Genomic DNA, 23,553 nt, shown 5'->3' with positions numbered 1-23,553 from the left:
CAAAGATATTTATTATATAGGAGGGACAAATCCCATCTTGTTCCATCCCTGTTCCTTACACAGTTCATAATATGCTCAATTATTGTCTTTATAATCACCCGTTACGGCTGACGTTTGACATAATCAAAGCGGCCCAATCCATGTATAAGAAAACATGAAAAACTCAGGTCAAAAGACTATACTCTATAGTTATGATGAGAAACTCTTATAACACTCATATAACATTCTTGTAGAGTTCTCATAGCAGGTCAGTCCAATATTGTGTTCTCTAACACATATTAATGTGATTGACTTTAACACTACATATCAATGACTCTACAAAACTTAGTCATTAATCACCTTACATACTAGTCATTTATAGTTATTAATGTCCCATTTTAATAACCTTGACTAAGGACCTCAACAATTTATGTTATCTTGGATTTATAGGGTTTCATGATCAAGTCACATACTTAATGATCTATAATAATAAAATAAATTATTTTGGGACAATTATTTAGTTATCTTATAACTAAATAATATTGAAACAAATTTCATTAATTTAATGATCTCTATAGATCCTTATTCCGAGAATGTACGTACCTTCTCCCATGTCTTTCATTAAAAAAAAAATTCCAAGTCAAGTATTAACAGACTTAAGAAAATAAATATCATTTCCAATTAGTAGTTAGAAAGAAATTCTCTCTAAAAAGACACAATTTTAAGCAACAAACACTTTGTTCTCGGTGTGGTTGTAAAAAAATAACCTCTGGTCTATGTAGGATAACAAACGAAGTAGCAATTATCTGATTTGGGTCCAAGCTTATCAGTAATCAAACGTTTGACATACGCTTCACAACCCCAAATTTTAGAAAAGACAAATTAGGAAGTTTTCCAGTCCATATCTCATATGGTGTCTCTTTCAACTGATTTTGATGGGCACCTGTTTAGCGTAAATGCAGAGAGCATATCCCCAAAAGTATAATGGAAGATCTGTGTGACTCATCATTGACCGAACCATATTTAATAAAGTCCGATTTCTTCTTTTAGACACACCATTCCATTGAGGTGTTCCTAGAGGAGTGATTTTGAGACAGTTCCACATTCTCTCAAATGATCACTTAAACTTGGCTCAAATATTCTACTCTACAATCTGATTGAAGAGCTTGAATTGTTTTGCCAAGTTAGGTTTTTGTACTTCATTATGAAATTCTTTGAACTTTTCAAGATTTATGTTTCATAAACATAACCATATCTACTGAACTCATCAGTAAATCTAATGAAGCACTCAAGGTTTCCTCTGGCACTTAAGCCCATTATTGGTCCACATAAATCGGTATGTACAAGGCCCAACAAGTCACTAGCTCTTTCATTGTGTCCAGTAAAGGGAGCCTTAATCATTTTACCCAACAAACAAGATTCATATCTTATTTTATCTATTTTATATGATTCATAATCAAATTAGTTCAAAAGTCCATCACTATGAAGCTTTTGAATGTGTTTCTTTTTATATGGCCTAAACGATAATGCCAAAGGAAATTAGGATGCAAGTCGTTAGGCTTAAATCTTTTAGTCCTCATGTGATAGATAGGCACACTTTGATTCAGAACATAAAGTCCATTCTCTAATGGACCACTACCATAAAATATCACCATGATGAAACAAACAACACTTATCTTTAATCGAAAAATGAAATCTTTCCAAATCCAAACAAGAACTAGAAATAATATTCCTGGTCACAACAGATACATAATAGCAATTCTTAAGTTCTAAAACCATGCCAGAAGGTAAAACAAAAAAAAATGAAATGTTCCTACAGCTAATGTAGCAACCCTTGCTCCATTCTCAAAACGTAGGTCCATTTGTCATTTCTCCAAAGTTCTACTATTTCTTAGACCCTGCATATTAACATAAATATGAGTACGACAGAAGATTCAAAGATCTCAAAATTTAAAAGGTTAACGAGTTTTCAAAGAGGGGGATTCCCCAAAGCTATAAAGGAGTAGATAGAGTCCATTAGAGCTATGAAACAGTCATTTCACAGCGGCTTGGAACATGAGAGATCACGGCTCGATTGACCACCCTCAAATAGATCAAAAGGTGACAAGATAGTCACAGACGAAAGACATAGTGACGTTAAGAACATAGCCATAGCCAAGAAACTCACCGGAGTGAGGAGCACTTACATGAGCAGCGAATTGGTAAAGGTTCAGCAGACCAAGGTTTGATGGTCAAGGGTAGTTTGCTTCAGCATCACAGTGGAGGTTCCGGATCATACTGGTAGAGCTAGAGATAACTTGTATAACAATCAGTCGAGATGATGAAGATGGTGATGAAGAAAGTTTGGTTGAAGTCGTCGGATAGAAGCGATGGGTTCCAGGGCATAAGACCATACTGCTTCAAGACTTTTACAACATACCATGCAAGTGAAACAAGACCCATTCAATGACAAAAAAATAACAGTAAAACTGTAATAATACAGGTGGGTTCTCTCTCGCTTGGTGCTCTTGGTCAATGAAATTTAGAACACAACACAAAGCATGTAGCTGGTTTAACAGGGAGAGATAAGGTACAGGCTTGTTCTCTTTAGTTTCTAACATCACAATTAAAATGAAGATGATGGTATAAGGGTGAAACATGAAGTCGCTTGATGGGATTGGATGAAAGAGGCCATGAAACTTCAATGTTTTAGAACCAGCACACAATGCCACAAATTGAGCAAAAACCAAGGTTCTTACGTAGTACTTGCAAAACCAAAGCATTTTTGATGAATGGAGTTCCAGATAGAGTCTTCGGCCAACGAGATCAACCAAGGCAGCTAATAAAAACATGGTTATGTGGGAAATATTCTTAGTGTCAACCTAGTATCAAAGTTCCTTCAACTTGTGTATAATTCTAACACTAATATACATATGGAATTCGTAAAGATACATGATTCAACCTATAATTTATTCGAGTTAACAAAGCCTCTTCAAGTTTTTGTTCCAAAGTAGAATTTAGGACTGAAATTTTGTGTTTCTAATCATTTTTGGTAATTTATGTACGGTTTGTTTTAAAGAATTGAGCTAAAGAATATAGAGGTAATAATTGTATAATTTCTTAGTCTTGAAATTGGGAAAATCAATACAATATTCATAATAAAAAGTAAAAAAAAACATTATTGGAGTATACCGTTGGTCTAAATTTATTACATAAATTGATGTCAAATTCACCCAACAAGATGATGTGCACTATTAATATTTAAATGTCTCATTAATTTTTAATTCATATGTGAATAGTTCTCTATTTTTTATTGTAAAAATGTAAAGTTGAGATATCTATATGTGCGTTTGATCATAAAAATAAGTTATCTACCTGCTAAAAGATCTAGTTGGAACAAAATAAATATTACAACATAAAAATTATCAAATTTCCATCAACATAAGTTAAGGAATATACAATTGGCTAGAGACTACGACACAATTATTCCACAAGTCGTCCCTCTTGTTTAAATATTGTGTTTCAGGGGAAGTTAAGACTTGTCTGTCAGCAATATATTTAATGAAAGAATTTTGACACACTTTTCCTTTTTGGGCAAGATCGTGGCAACAAGAATTAGTGATGGTTCTATTTCCAAAAAAACGACGATTATATCCAAGGCACACTTAGGATTGATTTTAACTAAGACAAGAATCCATAATGATTTTGCTTCAGATTCTTCAGCTGAAAAGATAGGAACAAAAGTGCAAACCAGAGCTACAACAAGGAATAGCGTAGTAATCTCAGAGTTACATTTTGTCATATCTTCTTATAGGTGAAATTTGCCGATTAATATTTCTTGTATGAAAAGAATGTAATTAAATATGTTTTGTATTTGATATTCTAGACACAAAACTAAATAAGCTCTTTATAGTTAATTGAAAACGGAATGTGACTATAGAAACATATGACGAAAGTAACTTAATAAATGCAAAAGAGTTTTATTCTTTTGTAAAACAATACATATATAATGAACGTTGAAATTAGTTTCTTCAATTACTTTTATCAAAATAATAAAAAGATTTCAGTATATGTAATGAATCTTTTAATATGAGAAATTACTTTAAATTACTTTAAGATTTCAGTTTCTCCATAGGTTCAATTTCCTGAGTTTAATACATACATAGAGTTTTAAATATAATAAACTGATTCTTTCTATATATATTTTTCACATATACAATAGAACCTCTATAAATTAATACTCTTTAAATTAATACTCACTATAAATTAATAAATTCTTTCGGTCTTGAGTTGGGCCGGCGTAAATTATGACATATTTCGATAAAATAATAAAATAATAATTTTTTTGAAAATCCTATGTAAAAATATGGTCCTATCAATATCATAAATTAATAATCAAATAAAAAAATTTATATATATATACATATCTAAAAAATATAGTGAAATATGACTCAATTGTTGTTTGGCTATTCTTTAATTTGCATTCTTATTAGAGCTCATCTCTAATATTTTTCATTGTTGTTTTCTCAAATCGCATCCAAAAATTATGGAAAGTCTTAGATTCGATAATTGTTTTTTTAGTAACTGGTTCTAAAGGTATCGCAATATCTTTCTCGACTTCATCATTACCATAAAGGATAGTACTAACAATTTCTTCTAAACTTTAAATTTCTAACATTTATCATTTTTACCTAGATAATCTACTAAACAATTGACATTCATCCTATTACGATAGCTAAAATTATAAATTAAAAAAAAAAAATTTTAAATGTGAATGATAACAAAAGTATCTTATTTTGTAATAGAAAAAGTTTTCAAAATAATAAAAATGAGAAAATCTTTTATTAATTTATCGATAAATTAAAACCTCTATTAATTAATAAAATTTCATGGTCCCTACTTTATTAATTTATAGAGGTTTTAGTGTAAATAGATTTACATTTAAATATATAAAAGCCTAACTCACAATTGGTTTATGGAATATGGCTGATTCACCAAGAACTCCACGATCAAAGTTATGATTAATAAAACTATTTTTTGAAGGCAAGGTTCTCTATTCACGCTTAGACATCTATCGAGGACAAAGTTGTTACTAGTCGCAGTAGGACAGTTTTATAGCTTGGACGACGTGCTACATTTTTGGTTGTAAACCAAAGTCTTAAGTTCTATTTTATATATCTCTCTTTCACTAAGCCACAATTAGTTGTAATTTGTAAAAGTTATTATTCTTATTTTTTTTTTTGTTGGAATAAAGTTTTGCATTACAACAAAAGAAATTTGACTATTAGTCTTACCATAATTCTATAAATCAATTACAAGTGATGATATTGTCGGGACAATGAAGGTAATAATAATATACATACATAGATTGACATATCTACTCTATGCTTCTACGGTTTCGCTGTGAGATTAATAAAATCTGTGAGAGGGATATGTAGACGATCAGACTTTTCTTTCTCTCTTTCGCTCCTTGACAACAATCATGACAGCGTTTGTAAGGGCTGTAAGCTAAAGGACCATATGCCGTCTCCCGTTTCTGATCCCCGTTATAATAAGTCAGACAATTGAATGATCTCCCAAAGATTTAATCTAAACTTTTTCATCAGATGTAAAGGAGCTGAAGGAATTGGTATTCAGGGAAGATGTAGAAAATGATTTGCTTATAGAATTGGTGCCTTTCGAAGGAGAAGAAGAAGGGATTGGAAGCTTCTTTGGGAGCATTTGTTCCCAATGGACTTGAGGGAATCTTGAAGCCTCTGACGCAAGTAAAAGAAATGACAAAAGAGCCAAGAACATACACATTCGTCTGCACCAAACAAACGGCGTCATCTTAATCGTCGAGTGAAGATTGATACAAATATGATCAAGTACTAATGAGAGGGATACAGAGGGAGATAGACAGAGATGATTGTATATAAGAGAAGATCAATGAGGCTGCCTAGGTGTTTGGTTTAGGAAAGATGATGTCAATTGGCCAACAAGAGAGACCACTTTTGCATTAAATAGTTTCTTCATGTATATTGTATGTTTAAATTCGACACTAATACTAGTGTCTTTTGGAAGCTGTAAGAGAGCCTAATAAGATTATCTTAATTCCAACAATCATGGTAACACGAGTGTTTGTTCTTTTTATATACAAAAAGTTTTATTGAGACTTGGACAAAAGGTCTTAAAAACAGCACCTTTGACACTTTTGTATCCTCTTCTGCCAACAATGGTGTTGTTATATAATTGCTTAAATTCTTTATTCGTGTAAATGTGTAATAACTAATAAGCCTATGTGTGCCGTATAAAGTACATAGTGTAATTATTGACAACGAACAATGGCTTTGTTGAACGAAAGTATTATTATTCTTTAAAGTAATTAAATTAACTAGAAGTGCAATTTAGGCAACGCCTAGAGACGATCAAAAGACTTCTCATGCACGATGCACCATAAAGAATCTTACTTATATCTTATACTTATACTAAAAGAGAAGTACATTAAAAAGAATGTTAAGATCAGTCACTTAATTACCTCAATCGCCACTAAAATCATGTGTAAAAATTGTTTTTTAAGTGCAATTAAAAAGTATTATTTTGGAATTCGAAAACAATTTTTTAAGTACACTTCTTAGGTTGTTCAAAAAAAAAAAGTACACTTCTTAGAATTCTGGTCTAAGAAATTCAAAATGTTTGTTTTGTCTTTCTCAGATGCTGCCCATAAATTAGCTCGCTTTGGTTGTTCAAATTTGATGATATTTTATTCTGATGTATTGAATCCACATCCATTACTGTTTCTCAACTACAATCTCATAACATTAATCAAATTAATTAAAAAAACATTTCGACAAGAAAAAAAAAAGTAACTAACAATTCAGAGACTGAAATCATAAAGATGGAAAATACGAAAAACACAACATAAGATAATCAAATATCGTATATGATAAACAATTTTTTAACGATAAAACTAAAGAAAAAATATTTTAGCGACAAATAAATAAATCGAATAATGATATTTATAATTGTCAACTAAATTACTTATCATAAAAAAAAAAGTTTTAAAAATAAAAACGTAGTTGATTGGAAAACAATGAACTAAAAATTTTCGTGGTAAAAGTTTATCTCGCATTAAATACTAATAAAATTGACGTTGACAAAAAAAATGAAGAATAAGACTGCATTATTATTATCTTACTAATATTAAATATTTTTTTGTCAAGAAAAGAACCAATTTGGAGGGAAATTGTTTACAAACAAAACATTGATGCGGAGAAAAGCGGGCTTGACGTGCCAAAGAATCCGCTTGTACATTTGCATTACGAGAAATATAAGATAAAGAAAAAGAAACAAACTCCTCTCTATCAGTCTTGATGTCATCCAAATATGTTGCGAAGGCCGGCCAGTCGTAAGGAGAAGACACCATCTTCACCAAGTCCGAAATGTCTGTAAAGAAAGCCACATCCCGGAAATCGTGTCCAATCATGCAACGCATCGCCCAAATGAAAGCTTCAACTTCTGCATGCAACGGAGACATACTGCGCTGGTAATTGGTAGCTCCACGTAAAGGTGACGATCCTTGGGAAGAAAGGCAAACCCATCCTGCACCTGCAAAAGAATCTGTTTCTTTCCAAGAGCCATTAACAAAACACCTATAACCAGAAAAAACCGAGGGAAGAGGAGGGATACGCCCGCATAAGCGAAGGGAGGGGGCCAGAGGGGAGGTGGAGAACTCTTCATTCTCAGCCTCCATCTGGGTTTGCAGCCAGGAGGACGCTTCACCTTGCGCCACTCGCACAATGTCATCAGGGCGTTCTGCCTGATTTTCAAAAACCCGTGCATTCCGCGCTTTTCAGATATACCACATAAGCCAAGGGAAAACCTCTACCTGGGAGTCCAGATTCTGAGAACCCAGGAAAATGATCTACATTAGTATAAATAGACTCCGTCGGAAAATGGTGTGGTCCCACCGGTACATGGGCCAAAGCCCAAACCTGATAGGCAGGTGGACACTCAAAGATTGCATGATTGATAGTTTCTACATCCGCCCCACACCTCATACATCCAACATCACAATCGATGCCCCAATGTCATAAATTGGCTGAAACCAAAATACAGCCCGTCAAAACCTGCCACATGAAATGTTTTATTTTTGGTTGACAGGGAACCTTCCATACTCCAGCAAGGAGAGGAGTAATATCTGGACCAGACCCAATAACCTGAAACGTAAAAGGGATGCCCATGTGAGCCGTATCATACACTGACTTAATCGTATATTTACCCGATTTTGTAATGTGTCACCCGAAAGAATCTGCCAACGGGGAAACACTGAAAGGAATGGCCTCTATCAAGGCGACATCCATTGGATCAAAATGCTCGACGAGCCGATCTCTGTACCAAGTATTCGTTAGAGGATCGTTACATAAATCTGGTCTTGGGGATTGAGCTGGTATCCAGGGACCGTTATATTAATTAAGAAGTATAAATTTAAAACCTAGCCTTAAATTATTAATGAAACATTAGTTATTTCTATAGTAAATTATTGACAATATGATATATTAATTTATTACTATTAGTTATGTTTAAAATGTATATTATATACATTCACCATATATTTTCACAAAAAAACCCTCTCAAGCTTTTCCTAGGCAAGCCAAAAAAAATGGAGCTTTTTATTTATTATTTTTTCTTACAAAGAAAAAAAAATATTTTAATCGGATCTCACCTACCTTTTCCTCTTAAAAATGGAAATACATAACGGTCATTACCCAATTATTACTGGTTCCGAAGGTCTGGCGTATTTTTCCGGTGACTTTTTTTTCCTCCATAAGCTGCTCCAACCATCCCTATAAGATTTTGTACCACCCCCAAAAACCATTTGAAGGATCCAAGCTTTGTAAACTCTTTTCTCCTCTCAAAAGGTTTGTTTTAATCCTTTTTAAACCTCTTTGAACCATCTCTAAGAACCTTTCTCAAACCCTTAATGTATTGGAACCCTGCTGAAATCCTTGTACCCTAAAACCATGGGTAAGCAAATTTATTTCTTTTTTATGTCGAAAAAGGTAAGCGAATTTCATACTATCTCAAAGGTAAAAGTGTGGACATTGGATAAGCTAATAGCAGCAAACTCCCTAACTCTCATGGAAAAACTTACCAACCCAAGTGTCCAAAGACTATGGTTGTTATTATGATTAAGGATTTAGGGGTAGGGGACGAGTTATTTGTTCATAAAATCTAACAAAAAATTATGTGTTATTCAATCATTGATTTTAAAATAATTATCAAAATCATGTGTTATTTGATATATGATTTATAAAAACTGGTTAATTCTATGTTATTTGTTTAGTGACTTTGGATTTGAAAGTAAAAAATAGAATGATTCAAATCCAAGGGTAAAACATGTTATTTCAAAATCCATGTGTTTTAATTTTTGAGGGGTTATTGGTTTTATGATTTTGATGGGTTTGAAAATCCCAACAAAAATCATGTGTTATGTAATTATTGATTTTAAAATACTTACCAAAATTATGTGTTATTAGTTATATGATTTATAAATATTTGTTAAAATCTATGTATTTTAATTTTTATAATTTACAAAACCTTGTAAGAAATAAAAAAGTACTAATTAACATTATTTATGATTATGTTAACATGGTTGAAAACTATAACTATTGTAGATGGGAAATTAGAAAATCAAAAATTTCATATTTTTTTTAATCAACTATAAAAGTCTGAATATTTTTCCACCAAGATTTTTCAGACAAATATTCAATAAATGATTTTTTTTTTTTTGAGAATTTTCCTATCTATTTAGCAATTTTTCCCATTATTAATTCTATATCTACAGAAATGGGAAGTCGTTATATATTCTAATCTTTAACGTTCTTAACTCATCGGAGGGTTTACGGCGGCGATGGGGGGTTTACGACGGTGATTCTCATCTTTTCTCCTTGAGACTCTAGATTTCATTCTGTAATTAGATTTCCTATTGTGGATCATTAGGTCCTTTTGACCTTCCTTGTTTTCTTTCATTACTCTACTTTGGTTCTCTTGTGGCTAGTCTCTAGATTTAGATAGAGGGATAGTGAGTTTTGCAGATCTGTCGGTTTCCAGTGTTGTTTCAGGTCTTAAAGAGCTGTGAGGACTGTAGATCTGTTGGCTTGTTACGGAGTTTGTAGGATCCTGGGATTGTGAAGATGAACAGACCTAGGAAGAAAAAAGAGCTTTCACTTATGGAAGAGTTAAGGGAACAATACTTACTTCAAGAAGGGGAGTTGGTGGAAGTTCCAGACCTGGAAAATAAGGACTTAATCGAGGAGAATTCGATGAGTGTTATTGTTCGGTATCTGAATCCGTCAGCTCATAAAGTAGGAGGGTTAGTCAAAGCTCTACCTCCAATCTGGGGTCTCGATGATAGAGTCAAAGGGAGAGGGGTTGGAGATAATAAAGTTCAATTCATCTTCGACTCGGAGGGAGATCTGTATCATGTTTTGTTTCGTGATCCTTGGTTTGTTAATGGTTGGATCGTCTCTCTGGATCAGTGGAAGCCTAATCCAGGACCAGACTTCCTCAATCGAATCCTCTTTTGGGTTCACATAAGGAACATACCTATCCACCTTTTAAAGAAGCAAGCAGTGGAAAGTATCATTGAGCCAAAAGGACAGATAGAAGCGGTAGAGTTACACGCAAAAAACTCTTCGTCTCTAGAGTATGTTTGAGCTCGTGCCTGGTTTAAAGCTGATGAGCCACTGGATTTTGTTAAGCAAGTTAAATTCTCCTCTGGAGAGGTGATAAAAGTGGAACTAGAGTATGAGAAACTGCTGAAAGTGTGCTTCTCGTGTATGAGGCTCACCCATGACCAGAATTCCTGTCCATTGGAGTTAGCTCAGCGTTCAATCCAGAAAAAGGGTCTCAAGAAGGATTCACATAAAGCTGCTGGTCGATCAAAAGGTAAAGGGAAGAATGTGGTCTCAGAGGAAGATCAAGATCAGCAACATCCTTCTAGAAGGTCTTTTGAATCTCAATCAGAACAATCTGAGCCCCCTTCTCAGCAATTAAAGCAGCTTCAAGACCAACTTCAGTGTCCGAAGAAGCAATCTCATGGGACCAGATCCAAATCAACTCAGGAGTGGCGCCCAAAGGAACTAATGGATGCAAGAGCTGGGCAAGGAAACTCTAAAGGAGACTGTTCTAAAAGCTCTGGTGAGTCTATCTTTACGCTATCAAAGAGAAGGAGACTAAGTATTAGTGGAGAACTACAAGCCAAAAAAGCTCGGACTGATGAAGCTGAGACTCTGAATCAATCTCCAACTGTATTTGAACGGCTTGGTACTAAAGGTGATCCCCATTCAGGCAGCAGTCAGAAAGATTTATCTGGAGGTTAAAAGAAGGCTTTCCCGTGTGTCTTTGAAAGGTTAAGCTCTCAAGCCTCGAGTTCTAGTGCAAGATTGGAAGTCTCTACCACTCATTCACACTCGGATCATTCTGCTCTAGTAGCAGCTCGGTTAACGAATCATTCTGCTTCTATAGCAGCAAAGACTCACGTAAGCAAACGTGGAGCAAATTTAAAAGAAGGGTTGATGATTAATTCCAACCCTTCGAGATCAATATGAGAATTCTGAGCTGGAACAGTCAGGGGATGGGGAATACCCCGACAGTTCGTCACCTGAGGGAAATACAAGGTCGGTATTTCCCGGAGGTTACATTCCTCTGCGAAACCAAGAAAAAACGTGATTATTTCGAGAATGTTGTGGGCCATTTAGGATATTTTGATTCTTCATACAGTTGAACTTGTTGGTAAGAGTGGAGGGTTAGCTTTAATGTGGAAAGACTCGGTTTCAGTGAAGATTTTACAGTCGGATAAAAGGATGATAGATGCAATGGTATCATGGCAAGGGAAAGAATTTTATCTGACTTGTATCTATGGAGAGCCGGTTCAGAGTGAACGAGGTATCTTGTGGGAGAGACTGTCCCGGATTGGAATTCTTAGAAGAGGTCCCTGGCTACTAACCGGAGACTTTGATGAGCTTGTTGATCCCTTGGAGAAATTGGGAGGACCTACACGTAAAGATGTATCCTGTGAGGAATTTAGAAAAATGCTCCTAACTTGTGGTGTATGGGAAATCCAGCACAAGGGTTATCAATATTCCTGGTATGGTACTCGAAATGATGAATTAGTGCAATGTAGGCTGGATAGAACTGTAGCCAACCAGTTCTGGATGGAGCTCTTTCCTCAAGCACAAGCGGTATACTTGAAGAAGGTCAGTTCTGATCATAGCCCTCTGATAAAATGTATGATGGGAGAACACTGTAAGAAATGGGCGAGTTTTAAGTATGATCAACGATGGAAAACAAGGGAGGGATTCAATGAGCTTATCTCTGATTTCTGGAGGAATGCAAGAGATAATAATCAAAGTTCAATGATGGAGAAGCTAGCGGATTGCAGAAGGGCTATCTCTAGATGGAAGAGAGATAACCAACCTAATGCGGCTAAGCGGATTCAAGAGCTACACTGTCAAATTGATCTGGCTACCAGATAGAATCCTCTTAGGAGAGATGAGCTCAACAGACTTAAGCAGGACCTACATCGAGAGTATCGGAATGAAGAGCAATTTTGGAAGGATAAGAGTAGGGTTTCTTGGCTCAACAACGGGGATAGAAACACTAAGTACTTTCACGCGGCAACCAAAAATCGAAGAGCTCAGAACAGAATACGTAGCCTGATTGATGATGAGGGAAAGGAATGGTATGCGGACAACGACTTGGGGAAACTAGCTGAACACTACTTCCGCCTTTTATTTACTTCTGAGGACGTTGGTCTCCAAATAGGTGATAAGATCGGTCAAGGAAACACAGTTTCCCTGGTTCAAAATGAACAGCTGCTGAAACCGGTAACCCTGGAGGAAGTAAGAAATGTTGTTTTCCACATCAATCCGAATAAGAGCCCAGGTCCCGATGGTTTGACAGGGCACTTTTATCAACAATATTGGGATCTTCTTGAGGATCAGATTCTAGAGATGGTCAAGGATTTTTTCAGAACAGGAAGCATTGATAAAGAGATGAATAAAACCAGCATATGTCTAATCCCTAAGAAGCTTAAATCAGTCAAGCTCTCGGAGCTCAGACCTATAAGTCTTAGCAATGTTATCTACAAATTTATAGCAAAAGTGTTGGCTAATAGACTTAAGAGGTACTTCCTGATGTGGTTTCGGATACTCAGGCAGCATTCATCCAGGGTAGGCTCATCTCGGATAATATTCTTGTGGCGCATGAACTTCTACATGCTCTCAACTCCAAGAATAAGTGCTCAGAGGAGTTCATAGCGATCAAAACGGATATCTCCAAGGCTTTTGATAGAGTCGAATGGTCGTTCTTGAGGGAAGCCCTAAAGCTGTTGGGGTTCTCAGACAAATGGATTCACCTTATAATGAGCTGTATAGAATCAGTTAACTATCAGGTGCTGATTAATGGCACACCCTATGGCGAGATTATCCCGACAAGGGGACTTAGGCAAGGGGACTTAGGCAAGGTGACCCACTCTCACCTTATCTCTTTGTACTCTGTACTGAAATGCTTGTATGAATGCTTCAGAGAGCAGAGGAGGAAGGTCGAATATCAGGATTAACGGTAGCAAGAGGGGCTCCTCCAGTATCTCATCTCCTATTTGTTGATGAATACAGTTTAGCATCAGGACAACGGATCAACTATCAAAAATCCAGTATATACTTTGGGAAGCAGATTCCAGAGGATAGAAGACCTCGGATTAAGAGCCTTACTGGAATTACTGAGGAAGGAGGTGAAGGTTTCTATCTTGGTTTACCTGAAGCATTTGGGGGCTCAAAGGTTACGATCCTGGGATACTTGAGAGATCGACTCCAGCAAAAGGTCTCCGGTTGGCATTCTAACTTCCTGTCGCCAGGAGGTAAGGAGATATTGCTAAAGGTTGTTGCATTGGCGCTCCCCACTCATACGATGACTTGCTTCAAACTTCCTAAAGCAATTTGTCAACAAATGGTTTCAGTAATGGCTGATTTCTGGTGGACAAACAAGCAAAACTCAAAAGGAATGCATTGGAAGGCATGGGATAAGCTTAGTACTCCAAAACATCAGGGAGGTCTGGGGTTTAAGGACATAGAGGCTTTCAACATTGCTCTGTTAGGAAAACAGCTTTGGAGGATGCTAACTCGACCAGATACTTTAATGGCCAGAATCTTCAAGAGTCATTATTTTAGTAAATCGAATCCTCTCCAAGCTAAGTTGGGATCACGACCTTCATTTTCTTGGCTTAGCATCTACAAAGCACATGAACTAATCAAACAAGGTGCGAGACGGGTGATAGGGGATGGGAAACTCACTGATATATGGAAGGAGCCATGGCTTAGTTCAAAGCCTGCCAGAAGCTTACAAAGGGTCAACCTTGTTCCACCCCACCTAAAGTCTTTGATGTCCTCACTTTCCCGAATCAATGACATGATGAATGATAATGAAAGGAATTGGAGGAGGGACATTATGGATTTGATGTGTAGCGAGGAAGATATGAGGTTGATTGAAGAGCTAAGACCCGGGGGAAAGCATAGGAAGGATGTTTATTCTTGGGATTATACCAAAACAGGGCATTACTCAGTAAAATCAGGCTATTGGGTACTCACTCAGATTGTACAACAAAGGAGGAGACCTCAAGAATTGGATCAACCAAGTTTAAATCTCCTAATTCATCAAGTCTGGAAAATTGAGGCTAGTCCGAAGGTTCAACATTTCTTATGGAAATGTTTGACTAACTGCCTTTTTGTTGCAAAGAACTTGTCTCATCGCCACTCTACTAGAGAAAACAGTTGTGCTAGATGCCTAAGTGAAGAAGAGTCAGTTAACCATCTCCTCTTTCTCTGTACCTATGCACGACAAGTTTGGGCTCTCTCTCCTATTCCAGCTCCACCGAGTGGATTATGGAGCAATTCCATCTATGCAAATATGTACCATGTCCTTAACATAGGAACTCTTATTCCCCATATAGATGGCCTAGAAACAATTATACCGTGGTTGCTATGGAGACTTTGGAAATCTAGGAATGATTATCTCTTTAAAGGGAAGGACTTCAATGCACAGAAAACTGTGGAGAAAGCTTTGGAGGATGCAATGGAATGGAATCAGAGAAAGGGTCCAAAAGAGCTGATTCGGGATCAGACTTCTAGGAGCGGAAATGGTATGATAAAATGGCAACCTCCTCCCTCTGATTGGGTTAAGTGCAACACAGATGGTGCTTGGAATGGAGAGACTAACCCTGTTGGAATATGATGGGTTCTAAGGGACTATGAGGGAACAGTTTTATGGGTGGGAGCACAAGCTTTTTGGTGTGCTAGAACAGTTCTCGAAGCTGAGTTTGAGGCTTTAAGGCAAGCGATTTTGTCAATGATTCGATTAAGCTATAATAGAGTAATCTTTGAGATGGATTCATTGGGAGCAGTTAATTTAGTTAACAGTGAGAAGCTCTGGCCAGCCTATGCATATGTTCTTCAAGACATAAAAGAGCTGCTTCTAAGCTTCCAAGAGTACAAAATCATATTTGCTTCTCGTGTGTGTAATGGTGTGGCAGATAGAGTAGCAAAAGAATCTCTCTATTTTCAGAGCTAAGATCCTAAGTTTTACTCTACTAAGCCAAATTGGATTAAATCTATTGTAAGAGTGGATAAACCAAGTGTACACTAATCTTTGGATAATGAAAGTTGATGTTGAGCCAAAAAAAAAAAAAAAAAAAATCTCAACTCAGAAAACTAAATAAATTGTTTGAGAGGGACGGAAAGACTTTGAAAACGGTACCGTTTAAGATGAGGAGACACCACCACCGATGCCAAATCGGCTCCGACAGCGAAACCGGATCCGATTCCAATTCCGATTCCGATACCGATACCGATACGGCGATGCGATGCATCTCTTGTAGAGAAGAGTACCTCCCTCGCGACGCTGGAACCTGCAAGGAGTGCTACGTTGAAGCCGGCGAGACTGAGGAAGAACTCAAACGCGAGATCGATGACCTCAAGGCTAAAGTTGCTTTCCTCCGTTTATCTTCTTCTCTCGATCACTGCAATAGCTCAAGCTCCAGATCCTTCACTGATGTTGTTCTCATCGCCTCTGAGGACAACGCCGGAGCTCCTCCTATTCCTGCTCATAAATCCGTTCTGGTTCGTTTCTCTAATGACTTTTTCAGAATATGAATCCATTTGATAGATTATGAAACCCTATAAGTGTTTGATCATTTGTTACTTAAAGGAGCCATTTGGCTAATTCTGAGTTAGGCTGTGTGTTCCCTATTGGCTTTAATTGTGACTATTGCTGCTAGGTGAGTCGTTCCCCAGTTTTCAAAGCAATGCTTGAGAATGAGATGGAAGAGAGCCGTAGTGGCACTATCAAGATCAGCGATGTATCTTATGACGCTCTTCGTACTTTCGTATATTATCTCTACACAGCTGAAGCATGTCTTGATGAGCAAATGGCATGTGATCTTTTGGTGATGTCGGAGAAATACCAAGTGAAACATCTCAAGAGTTACTGTGAGAGGTTTTTGGTAACCAAACTCAGTTGGGACAACTCTCTCATGACCTATGCCTTTGCCCACCAACACAACGCAAAACATGTTCTTGATGCTGCATTGTCGCAGATCACTGAAAATATGGAAAAGCTTACTAAAAGAGAGGAATACATGGAGCTCGTGGAGAAGGATCCTCGTCTAATTGTTGAAATCTATGAAGCCTATCTCTCAAAACAGGTTAACACAACAGCTGGAGGAACTAGCACAAGCAAATCTGGTTGAAAAAAAAAAGGTGTTTATTTGTCGACCTAAACAAGAGGTAATGATTTCCCCTAGTTTGGTTAGGCTCAGTAGAACATGGGTTTGTAAAGCACTAGAAATTTGCCGTATTAAATACTTGAAATGATTGCAAACTAGTAGGAAGTATATTTCATTTCTTTTCTTTGATATTTTTGGGGGCAGTGTCCATGTCTTTTTATTTTTGCATCGTTGCTAAAATGGAAAGGTGGTGGTTATACTCACGACTAGGGTTTGGCGGTTCATACTTGATATTGTCAGTTTACGATGACTTAAAGTAATGGAGAAAGCTGTGTAATTAGTTTAGTTTTTGTTCAAACAGTGAGAACGGTACATTGAAACCCGGGTTTGGCGTAGGTATAGAGGTAATCCATACTCGGATAATCCTAAGAGCATCTCCAATGTATATCTCTATTTTTTTCTCTAAAATAGAGTAATGTATTACTCTATTTTCAACTCTAAAATAGAGGTAGTGTAAAAAAATAGAGGTGAGAATAGAGTTGCTCTATATATAGATAGAGTCATCATAGCAAAATATAGAGTAGGGTTGGAGCAAATGTTTCTCTATAATAGAAATTTGACTCTAAAATAGAGTAGGGTTGGAGATGCCCTAACGATGGAAAGTAAAATATAGAGGTCCTCAAAATCCTAATCCGCAACTAGTTGATTTCTTGTGTTCCACCACTCATTCTCTCGACAACAGAACTTAAAAAAAAAAAGCCTCGATTCAAGGGCATCTCAACCCATCTCAACCTCCAATACACGACATTATATTGATTGAGTAGCGAAATAGTCTTTTTGTTATTGTTGTTGTATGCGTTCCATTAATCTCGTTAAACCTTGTAATCGGACTTGTGAACAAATTTTGACACTTTTTGGTTCCTCTGTAATCGGACTAGAATGTATATAGACTAGAGCAACAACAGAAAATAGAGAGAAGAGTCAATGGTGAGAAAGGAGACAAAACAGAGGCTGAGAGGCCAAGACACTGCCAAGGAGGTCAGAGAAGGAGCGTTCATATGTCCAAGCTGAGCTGCCTTGAGAGATGTAAGGTTGTTATCATGTTATGGATGCACTTAGCAATTTCAAATGTCGCATGATTACAACTCCATGATTATGTGCCGAAACATAAGAAAGCCTCAAGGATTGTCAAATTACCTCAACCATGTTGAGTCGTGGAGACAAATCTCAGTAGTGTCTTTCCTAAGTACAATAAAAGTTGTCATGGGTCGGCTTTGGAGTCTAAAAAAAAAAAAACACAAGAAGAAAATTCTGAATCTGTTAGGAGTGGTCACTCGGTTTGAAGTTAGAAAATGAAAGGAAAAAAATTATTTTTTTAGAGGGAGAGGTCATGTTTTCAGGTGGGATCTATATGCTTTCCATGGTGCTTTTGTTAATGTAACAAGAGTTCAAGCGCCTCCTCGACCTCACGCTCATGATCAAGCACCAGAAAATGGGAGCTCTATAAGAGACAAGAAAGGTAGAAACAAATGAGTTAGAAACATTGTCACAAGTTTTAAAATTGATATAGAGATTCTGAGATTTAAAAAGTGTTAGAACTATTGGCAGTAAGAAGCGTTAGTTATAGCGGACACATTGCGATAATTGCGGTTTCTACTTTTATTAATATTTTGGTGTTTATTTGTCTAATCAAATTCTATGCTCGGAGGAGTAAACCAGACAGAACCAATGGTAAGTCTACATACCTTGTTTCTTGCTTCAATCAACCTTAAGAGAGGTATTGATAAGATTGTGAGTTACAGTTCTCCAATCTCATCACCTAAGAACACCTAAGAACAGAGCACATAAGCTCTAATTCCTCTTTACACATCAATGATCACACATGATGCCCTTTACAATAGTAATCTATCTCTATTTATACTCTACATTGTTCTCATTCTTTTAGCTCCTCACATGTGCCTCTCATGTGCTTATCAGGTATGCTTATTTTCATTTCTTTTAGTTGGTAATGCAGAGTACTCTGATTTGGATGGTCAATTTATGTTACGTTTTGATCTTGATATGATCGTAAAGGCAACGGATGGATTCTCATCTGAAAATAAGCTTGGCCAAGGTGGATTTAGTACAGTCTATAAGGTACTTATAGTAATTAATTTTCCTAATAATGAGTTCTTGATCGATCTTGGTCATGGATTGGTAACATATCTTAGGAACTTGTTTCAGGGGACATTACTAAATGGGAAAGAGATAGCTGTGAAGAGATTAACAAGAGGGTCAGGACAAGGAGATATGGAGTTTAAGAATGAGGTTTCACTCCTGACGAGACTCCAACATAGGAATCTAGTTAAGCTTCTTGGGTTTTGTAATGAAGGAGACAAAGAGGTTCTTGTCTACGAGTTTGTCCCCAAGACCCCAACTCAAGTCTTGATCACTTTATCTTCGGTGAGCCTTTTTTCAAAAAGGTGCATTTTCTATATTTCTAAAACATTTCTAGAGAATAATATAGGAAATGCTTCTTCATATATATAATCAATCTTTTTGCTCCATTCTTTTATCTTCCAAATCTCTAAAGAGAAAAAGTAAGAACATGTTTTTTTGTTTTGGTCAGACATGGAAGAGATGGGTTGAAGGAAAGCCGGAGACTATAATCGATCATTTCTATACAGAGTCCAAGACACGAGATCACCAAATTGATCCAGATTGGTTTGTTGTGCGTTCAAGAGAATGCAGCAAAGAGACCAACCATGAGCTCTGTCATAGTTTGGCTTGGCAGCTAGACAGTCACCATTCCTTTACCTAAGGCTGCTGCTTTCACTAGAAATCAAACCCAATCTGAGAATGGTGCAACGTCATCAGTGAGCGAAGTCTTTACGGAATTGAGTTCTCGTTGAGTTTTAGTGAGGAAACAAAAAACATTGTATTTGTTTTTATAAATGCATGAACTCGAAGATTTAATATTAATGATCTCTTATACTTCTCAATGTAGCAGAGTTTTGATTTTGATCTTGAAAACTGTCTTTCCCAGTATATATATAAAAGGTAAAAAAAATCAAAAGAGACAAAAAGAAACCACCGAAGATATTTTCAAATCAAGTAAAAAGTACCAAAAGCATATAAAACGTTTGAACTCTTTTAAATCAAAGGTCGAGGGAACACCCAACTGAATCTTCCAAACCTGAAGAAACTCTAAACCGCTAACTAGAAAACTTCAATCAACAACCATTTGTTTTGTTCCCACTCGCCTTTCCCTCCGTGGCTTTTATAGAGTTCGGAGCTTAACTTGGTCAGACGGACTAGAAACATCCGCTTTCCAATCATCAATCATCAATCTTGTGTTTGCCGCCTTCTGCTCACACCTCTGCTTCGAACCCACCGGTTCCTTGTGAGAATAGTGCGAAGTCCCCGGCTTGAGATGGCTGGAGCAAAACGTGGTTGTATACGACTCATGTCAAATCCTGCAAGTGATCCCAGCTCGAAGAATCCACCTTCAATACCATCATCTGACTCACTGTCTTCGTCGTCATCGTAGTGATCATCATAATCATCATTGTACGGCTCGAGCACATAGTCTCCAAATACCACAGCCCCAGGTGTCGACGACATGACTGTGCTGATCACATCACTCCTCTCCCTCTCACCTTCAAGCTTCTTCCATTTCTCCTCAAGCACAGGGTCTATGGCTCTTGGGTTGGATCTCGGATGTACTGCCTTGACATGCTTCTTGAGCTGTCTATAGCTTCCATAAAACGAGCAGTTATCTTTCATGCATGACCTTTTCTTAGAATTCAGATACTTCCGTTCCTTTTCCACAACAGTCCAACCTTTCACCTGACCCCTACAGAGCGGGCACAATAGCTCTGGCGGTTTGTCACTTTTCTCATCCTTCGCATAGGCCTTTTTGTACTGCTCTAAACAATTTGAGAAACGACTTCCCGTGGCACACATGCAAGGACGGCATCCTTTGTGGTAAGATGAGCAAAGGAGGACGACCGAGTTGTGAGGAACCTCAAGACAGACAGGGCATGTCACACCTTTCCAAGGTTTTCTTTTCAGAGCCTTCACATATCCCTTTTCCTGGTTTCCTTTGTTTAAATCTTTTTTAAAGTTAATATCTTTCCGAGGGGCGGGTGGAAACCGAGTAAATGATGCGTGTTCCTTAGTTCTCCCCATTTGCTAATTAAATCCACAACAAAAATGATTATCAGCTGACAGCTATATATTTTTTTTTTAAAAAGAATTCACTTCACAAGACGCTTCTCAGCAATCAACAATTTTATGCAAATTTACAACTGACAAACAGAGGACGCGCATCAATTGATCCATGACAATATTGTTGTAACCTAAGAGTTTTTTGTTTCCAATATGATTCCGGTAAACTGGTGCACTGAAAGGGTATCGACCAGAACCCGCATATTCTCACAAAGACGGTACTAACAGGGAAGAACATAGTCTTAGGTATATCACATCTTTGATTGTGATCCAAGAACTAACTTTCGGAATGTTAAAACCTCACACTGTAATGATAATACCACAAGAGGCAGAAACTAATCCAAGATCATATCTTCAAGTGTCCCATGTTTAAAGAAACGCAAGAATCCTCCTTAGTCCAAAAAAAAAAAAACAAAATAGAGAACTTTTTCCATGGGATAAGCCCCAAAAACAAATTTGGAAGCCAAAGTTCTAAATGATTCTTTTGTAAATAAAGCATCCTTACCTTGCCCTACACACCATCCTACCCAACCCCAACCCCAACACATCTTGCCAGCAGCTTTATCGGCGGGAAAAACACCCACAACTTTTGAGGTTCTCGCCGACAACATTGGCTCAGACTCTACAGGATTTTCCTGCCGAGGAACTTCAAACAAAATAAGTTTTCAATAATACTGAACATAACTATAGGCAAGGGAAGAAATGATATCCACTAGCTATGAAACGTCCTAATTCGATATGTGTTTCCAATTAAAGGAAGCATAACTCAAAACCATGTTTCATACTTGTTTATAAAAAAAAACATGAGAATAGAACCAATTTTTGTTTGTTTATTTAAAAATCAATAAATACAATGATTAGCAAGGTAATCTCAGTAAAAGAACAAAAACATTTTAAGGCTGGATACCAAAACCAAAATAAAACAAACTCAATTAAGGAAGGTCCTCTTATGTCTCCCTCTAAAAGAATCCCCAAAGACTCGTCACTCTTCCTTTGCAACTACAAGGGGAAGTACTCAGTGAGGTCTCTAGAGTCTAGACTACGACTTCAACATGAAATCAACCCAAACACTACTCATAGGAAGATTTATAGCCATACCAACCAGGACTGAAAGATTTGACTCACGATAAGCAAATAAGAATAGTCCAAGTCACACATAGACCAGAATATAAGTATGAGCAATTGCCATGTCCAAATCCAAAGCACGAAAATGATTAAAAAAATATCCAATGCACCAAGATGCTACCCAAATACAAACAAAACGAATATAAATCACACTCCAACACAACAAAGTGCTAATCCAAACTCCAATTTGTGCTAAAATTTCCTTTGATACATCTAAAATGTTCATTCATTTATATTTTTTTAAGTGAAATGGATCCAATGTTCCACGATTCAAGAATCAAATTCCAAATTTTCAAGGAAAAATGAAAACCCAACACATCCATTAGACCATACAACATAGAGAGCCCACCACATACGAACCTAAGTTCTCTCCTTGGACCAAAACAAATATTATAGTCAAGATTGATAACATTTTCAATTTTCCAAGCAGTTTTCAAACATAAACACAAGCGCGAAAGAGAGTAATCAGAGAAGAGACAAAATCAGAACCAGTTAGGCCAAATAACAGTAGAAATGATAAAGCGAGAAAACCCAAGAACTCAAATCGTGAACCCTAATTCAGATAAATCTCAGAGTAAAGATCGGAATCGCAAGAGATTTAACTTCAATAGAAACAGATCCGACATCGTAAGAGATCGAATAGATTAGAAAATGGAGCTTACCAGGTGATGAGGGTTGCTGTGGTTATGGAGATAACGGAGGAGACGGCCCTAAGCGGCGGTCTCAGCGGTGGCGATAAATGTGACCTGACGGCGAGAGCTTAATGTTTGTTTATAAGATCCCAGTCCTTAAGTTCGGTGTTGTTTTAGAAATGATGTTATAGGCCCATTTATTATTTATCTGGGACTTTAAAGCCCATACTCAGGTTTCACACATTTACTTGGTTTGTTAACCAAATAATTTTAAATTTTATTTATGATTTTGATAATTTTAAATGAATTTAAGAAAAATTTGTAAATAAAAAAGCCCAACACAAAATGAGTTTATGAATTGTTTGTTCACTCCAGTAATAAGTACAATAGTATGTTTGGTAGTATTTTTGGATGTAGATCCCATAAATACCACTAATTTGGGTTTATTAGTTTTATGTTCCAAAAATACTGTTAAACTATAAAAATTTCCAAAAAAATCATAAAACTAAAACTTACTTTTTAAACATTCAAAACTAAATATTAAATCATAAACACTATTCCTAAAACCTATATTATAAATTAAAAATAGTCAACCCAAACCCAAAAAAAATATAATCTTTTACACTCTTGAAAATCAATTTTTATGTTTGTGATTTTTTTGGAAAAATAAAAATTATGTAATATTTTTTAGAAAATTAAATTTTCTTGTGGTATTTTTGGAAGAAAAAAAAACTTAAAGTATGGTATTTTGAAGAAATTCTCTATTTTGGAACATAAAACTAATAATAGTGGTGACCCCTGTTTTAAAATTTTCGTCAAGCACCAATTACACCTCAAGTTATCCGATTAATGACTAATCCCTTTAAAAAA

At 36.5% G+C, this 23,553-nt stretch overlaps 3 protein-coding genes across 9 annotated transcripts; 2 read left to right on the top strand and 1 right to left on the bottom strand.

Moving 5' to 3' along the window:
* Nucleotides 1-15,707: 15,707 nt before the first annotated feature.
* Nucleotides 15,708-16,908, top strand: LOC104736880 (BTB/POZ domain-containing protein At4g08455). Its single transcript, XM_010456961.3, has 2 exons — nucleotides 15,708-16,112; nucleotides 16,271-16,908. Exons 1-2 carry the CDS (start codon nucleotides 15,759-15,761, stop codon nucleotides 16,739-16,741), a joined length of 825 nt encoding a protein of 274 aa, XP_010455263.1. The 5' UTR covers nucleotides 15,708-15,758; the 3' UTR covers nucleotides 16,742-16,908.
* A 747-nt stretch (nucleotides 16,909-17,655) lies between these two features.
* On the top strand, nucleotides 17,656-19,693 carry LOC104736883 (putative cysteine-rich receptor-like protein kinase 39). Of its 3 annotated transcripts, XM_087482772.1 has the most exons (4): nucleotides 18,442-18,694; nucleotides 18,791-18,853; nucleotides 18,941-19,179; nucleotides 19,326-19,693. In XM_087482772.1, exons 1-4 carry the CDS (start codon nucleotides 18,590-18,592, stop codon nucleotides 19,363-19,365), a joined length of 447 nt encoding a protein of 148 aa, XP_087338898.1. In that variant the 5' UTR covers nucleotides 18,442-18,589; the 3' UTR covers nucleotides 19,366-19,693. The 3 variants fall into 3 exon arrangements, with proteins under 3 accessions (XP_010455271.1, XP_087338898.1, XP_010455267.1); XM_010456969.2 differs by having other exon boundaries at nucleotides 17,656-18,853; XM_010456965.2 differs by having other exon boundaries at nucleotides 18,442-18,853; nucleotides 18,941-19,159.
* Nucleotides 19,668-22,872, bottom strand: LOC104736881 (uncharacterized). 5 transcript variants are annotated; one of them, XM_087482771.1, is made up of 3 exons: nucleotides 22,714-22,872; nucleotides 21,432-21,572; nucleotides 19,668-21,317 (listed from the first exon to the last, which is right to left on the bottom strand). In XM_087482771.1, the coding sequence occupies exon 3, from the start codon at nucleotides 20,885-20,887 to the stop codon at nucleotides 20,042-20,044; it is 846 nt and encodes a 281-aa protein (XP_087338897.1). In that variant the 5' UTR covers nucleotides 20,888-21,317; nucleotides 21,432-21,572; nucleotides 22,714-22,872; the 3' UTR covers nucleotides 19,668-20,041. The 5 variants fall into 5 exon arrangements, 4 of the variants coding, with proteins under 4 accessions (XP_087338897.1, XP_010455265.2, XP_010455266.2 ...); XM_010456963.3 differs by having other exon boundaries at nucleotides 19,668-20,890; XM_010456964.3 differs by having other exon boundaries at nucleotides 19,668-20,890; nucleotides 21,432-21,561.
* Nucleotides 22,873-23,553: the final 681 nt, after the last annotated feature.

The sequence above is a fragment of the Camelina sativa genome, chromosome 13, assembly GCF_030686135.1.
Source record: "Camelina sativa cultivar CO46 ecotype springtype chromosome 13, ASM3068613v1".
Lineage (NCBI taxonomy): Eukaryota > Viridiplantae > Streptophyta > Magnoliopsida > Brassicales > Brassicaceae > Camelina > Camelina sativa.
This window is presented reverse-complemented; position numbering and strand designations above follow the sequence as displayed.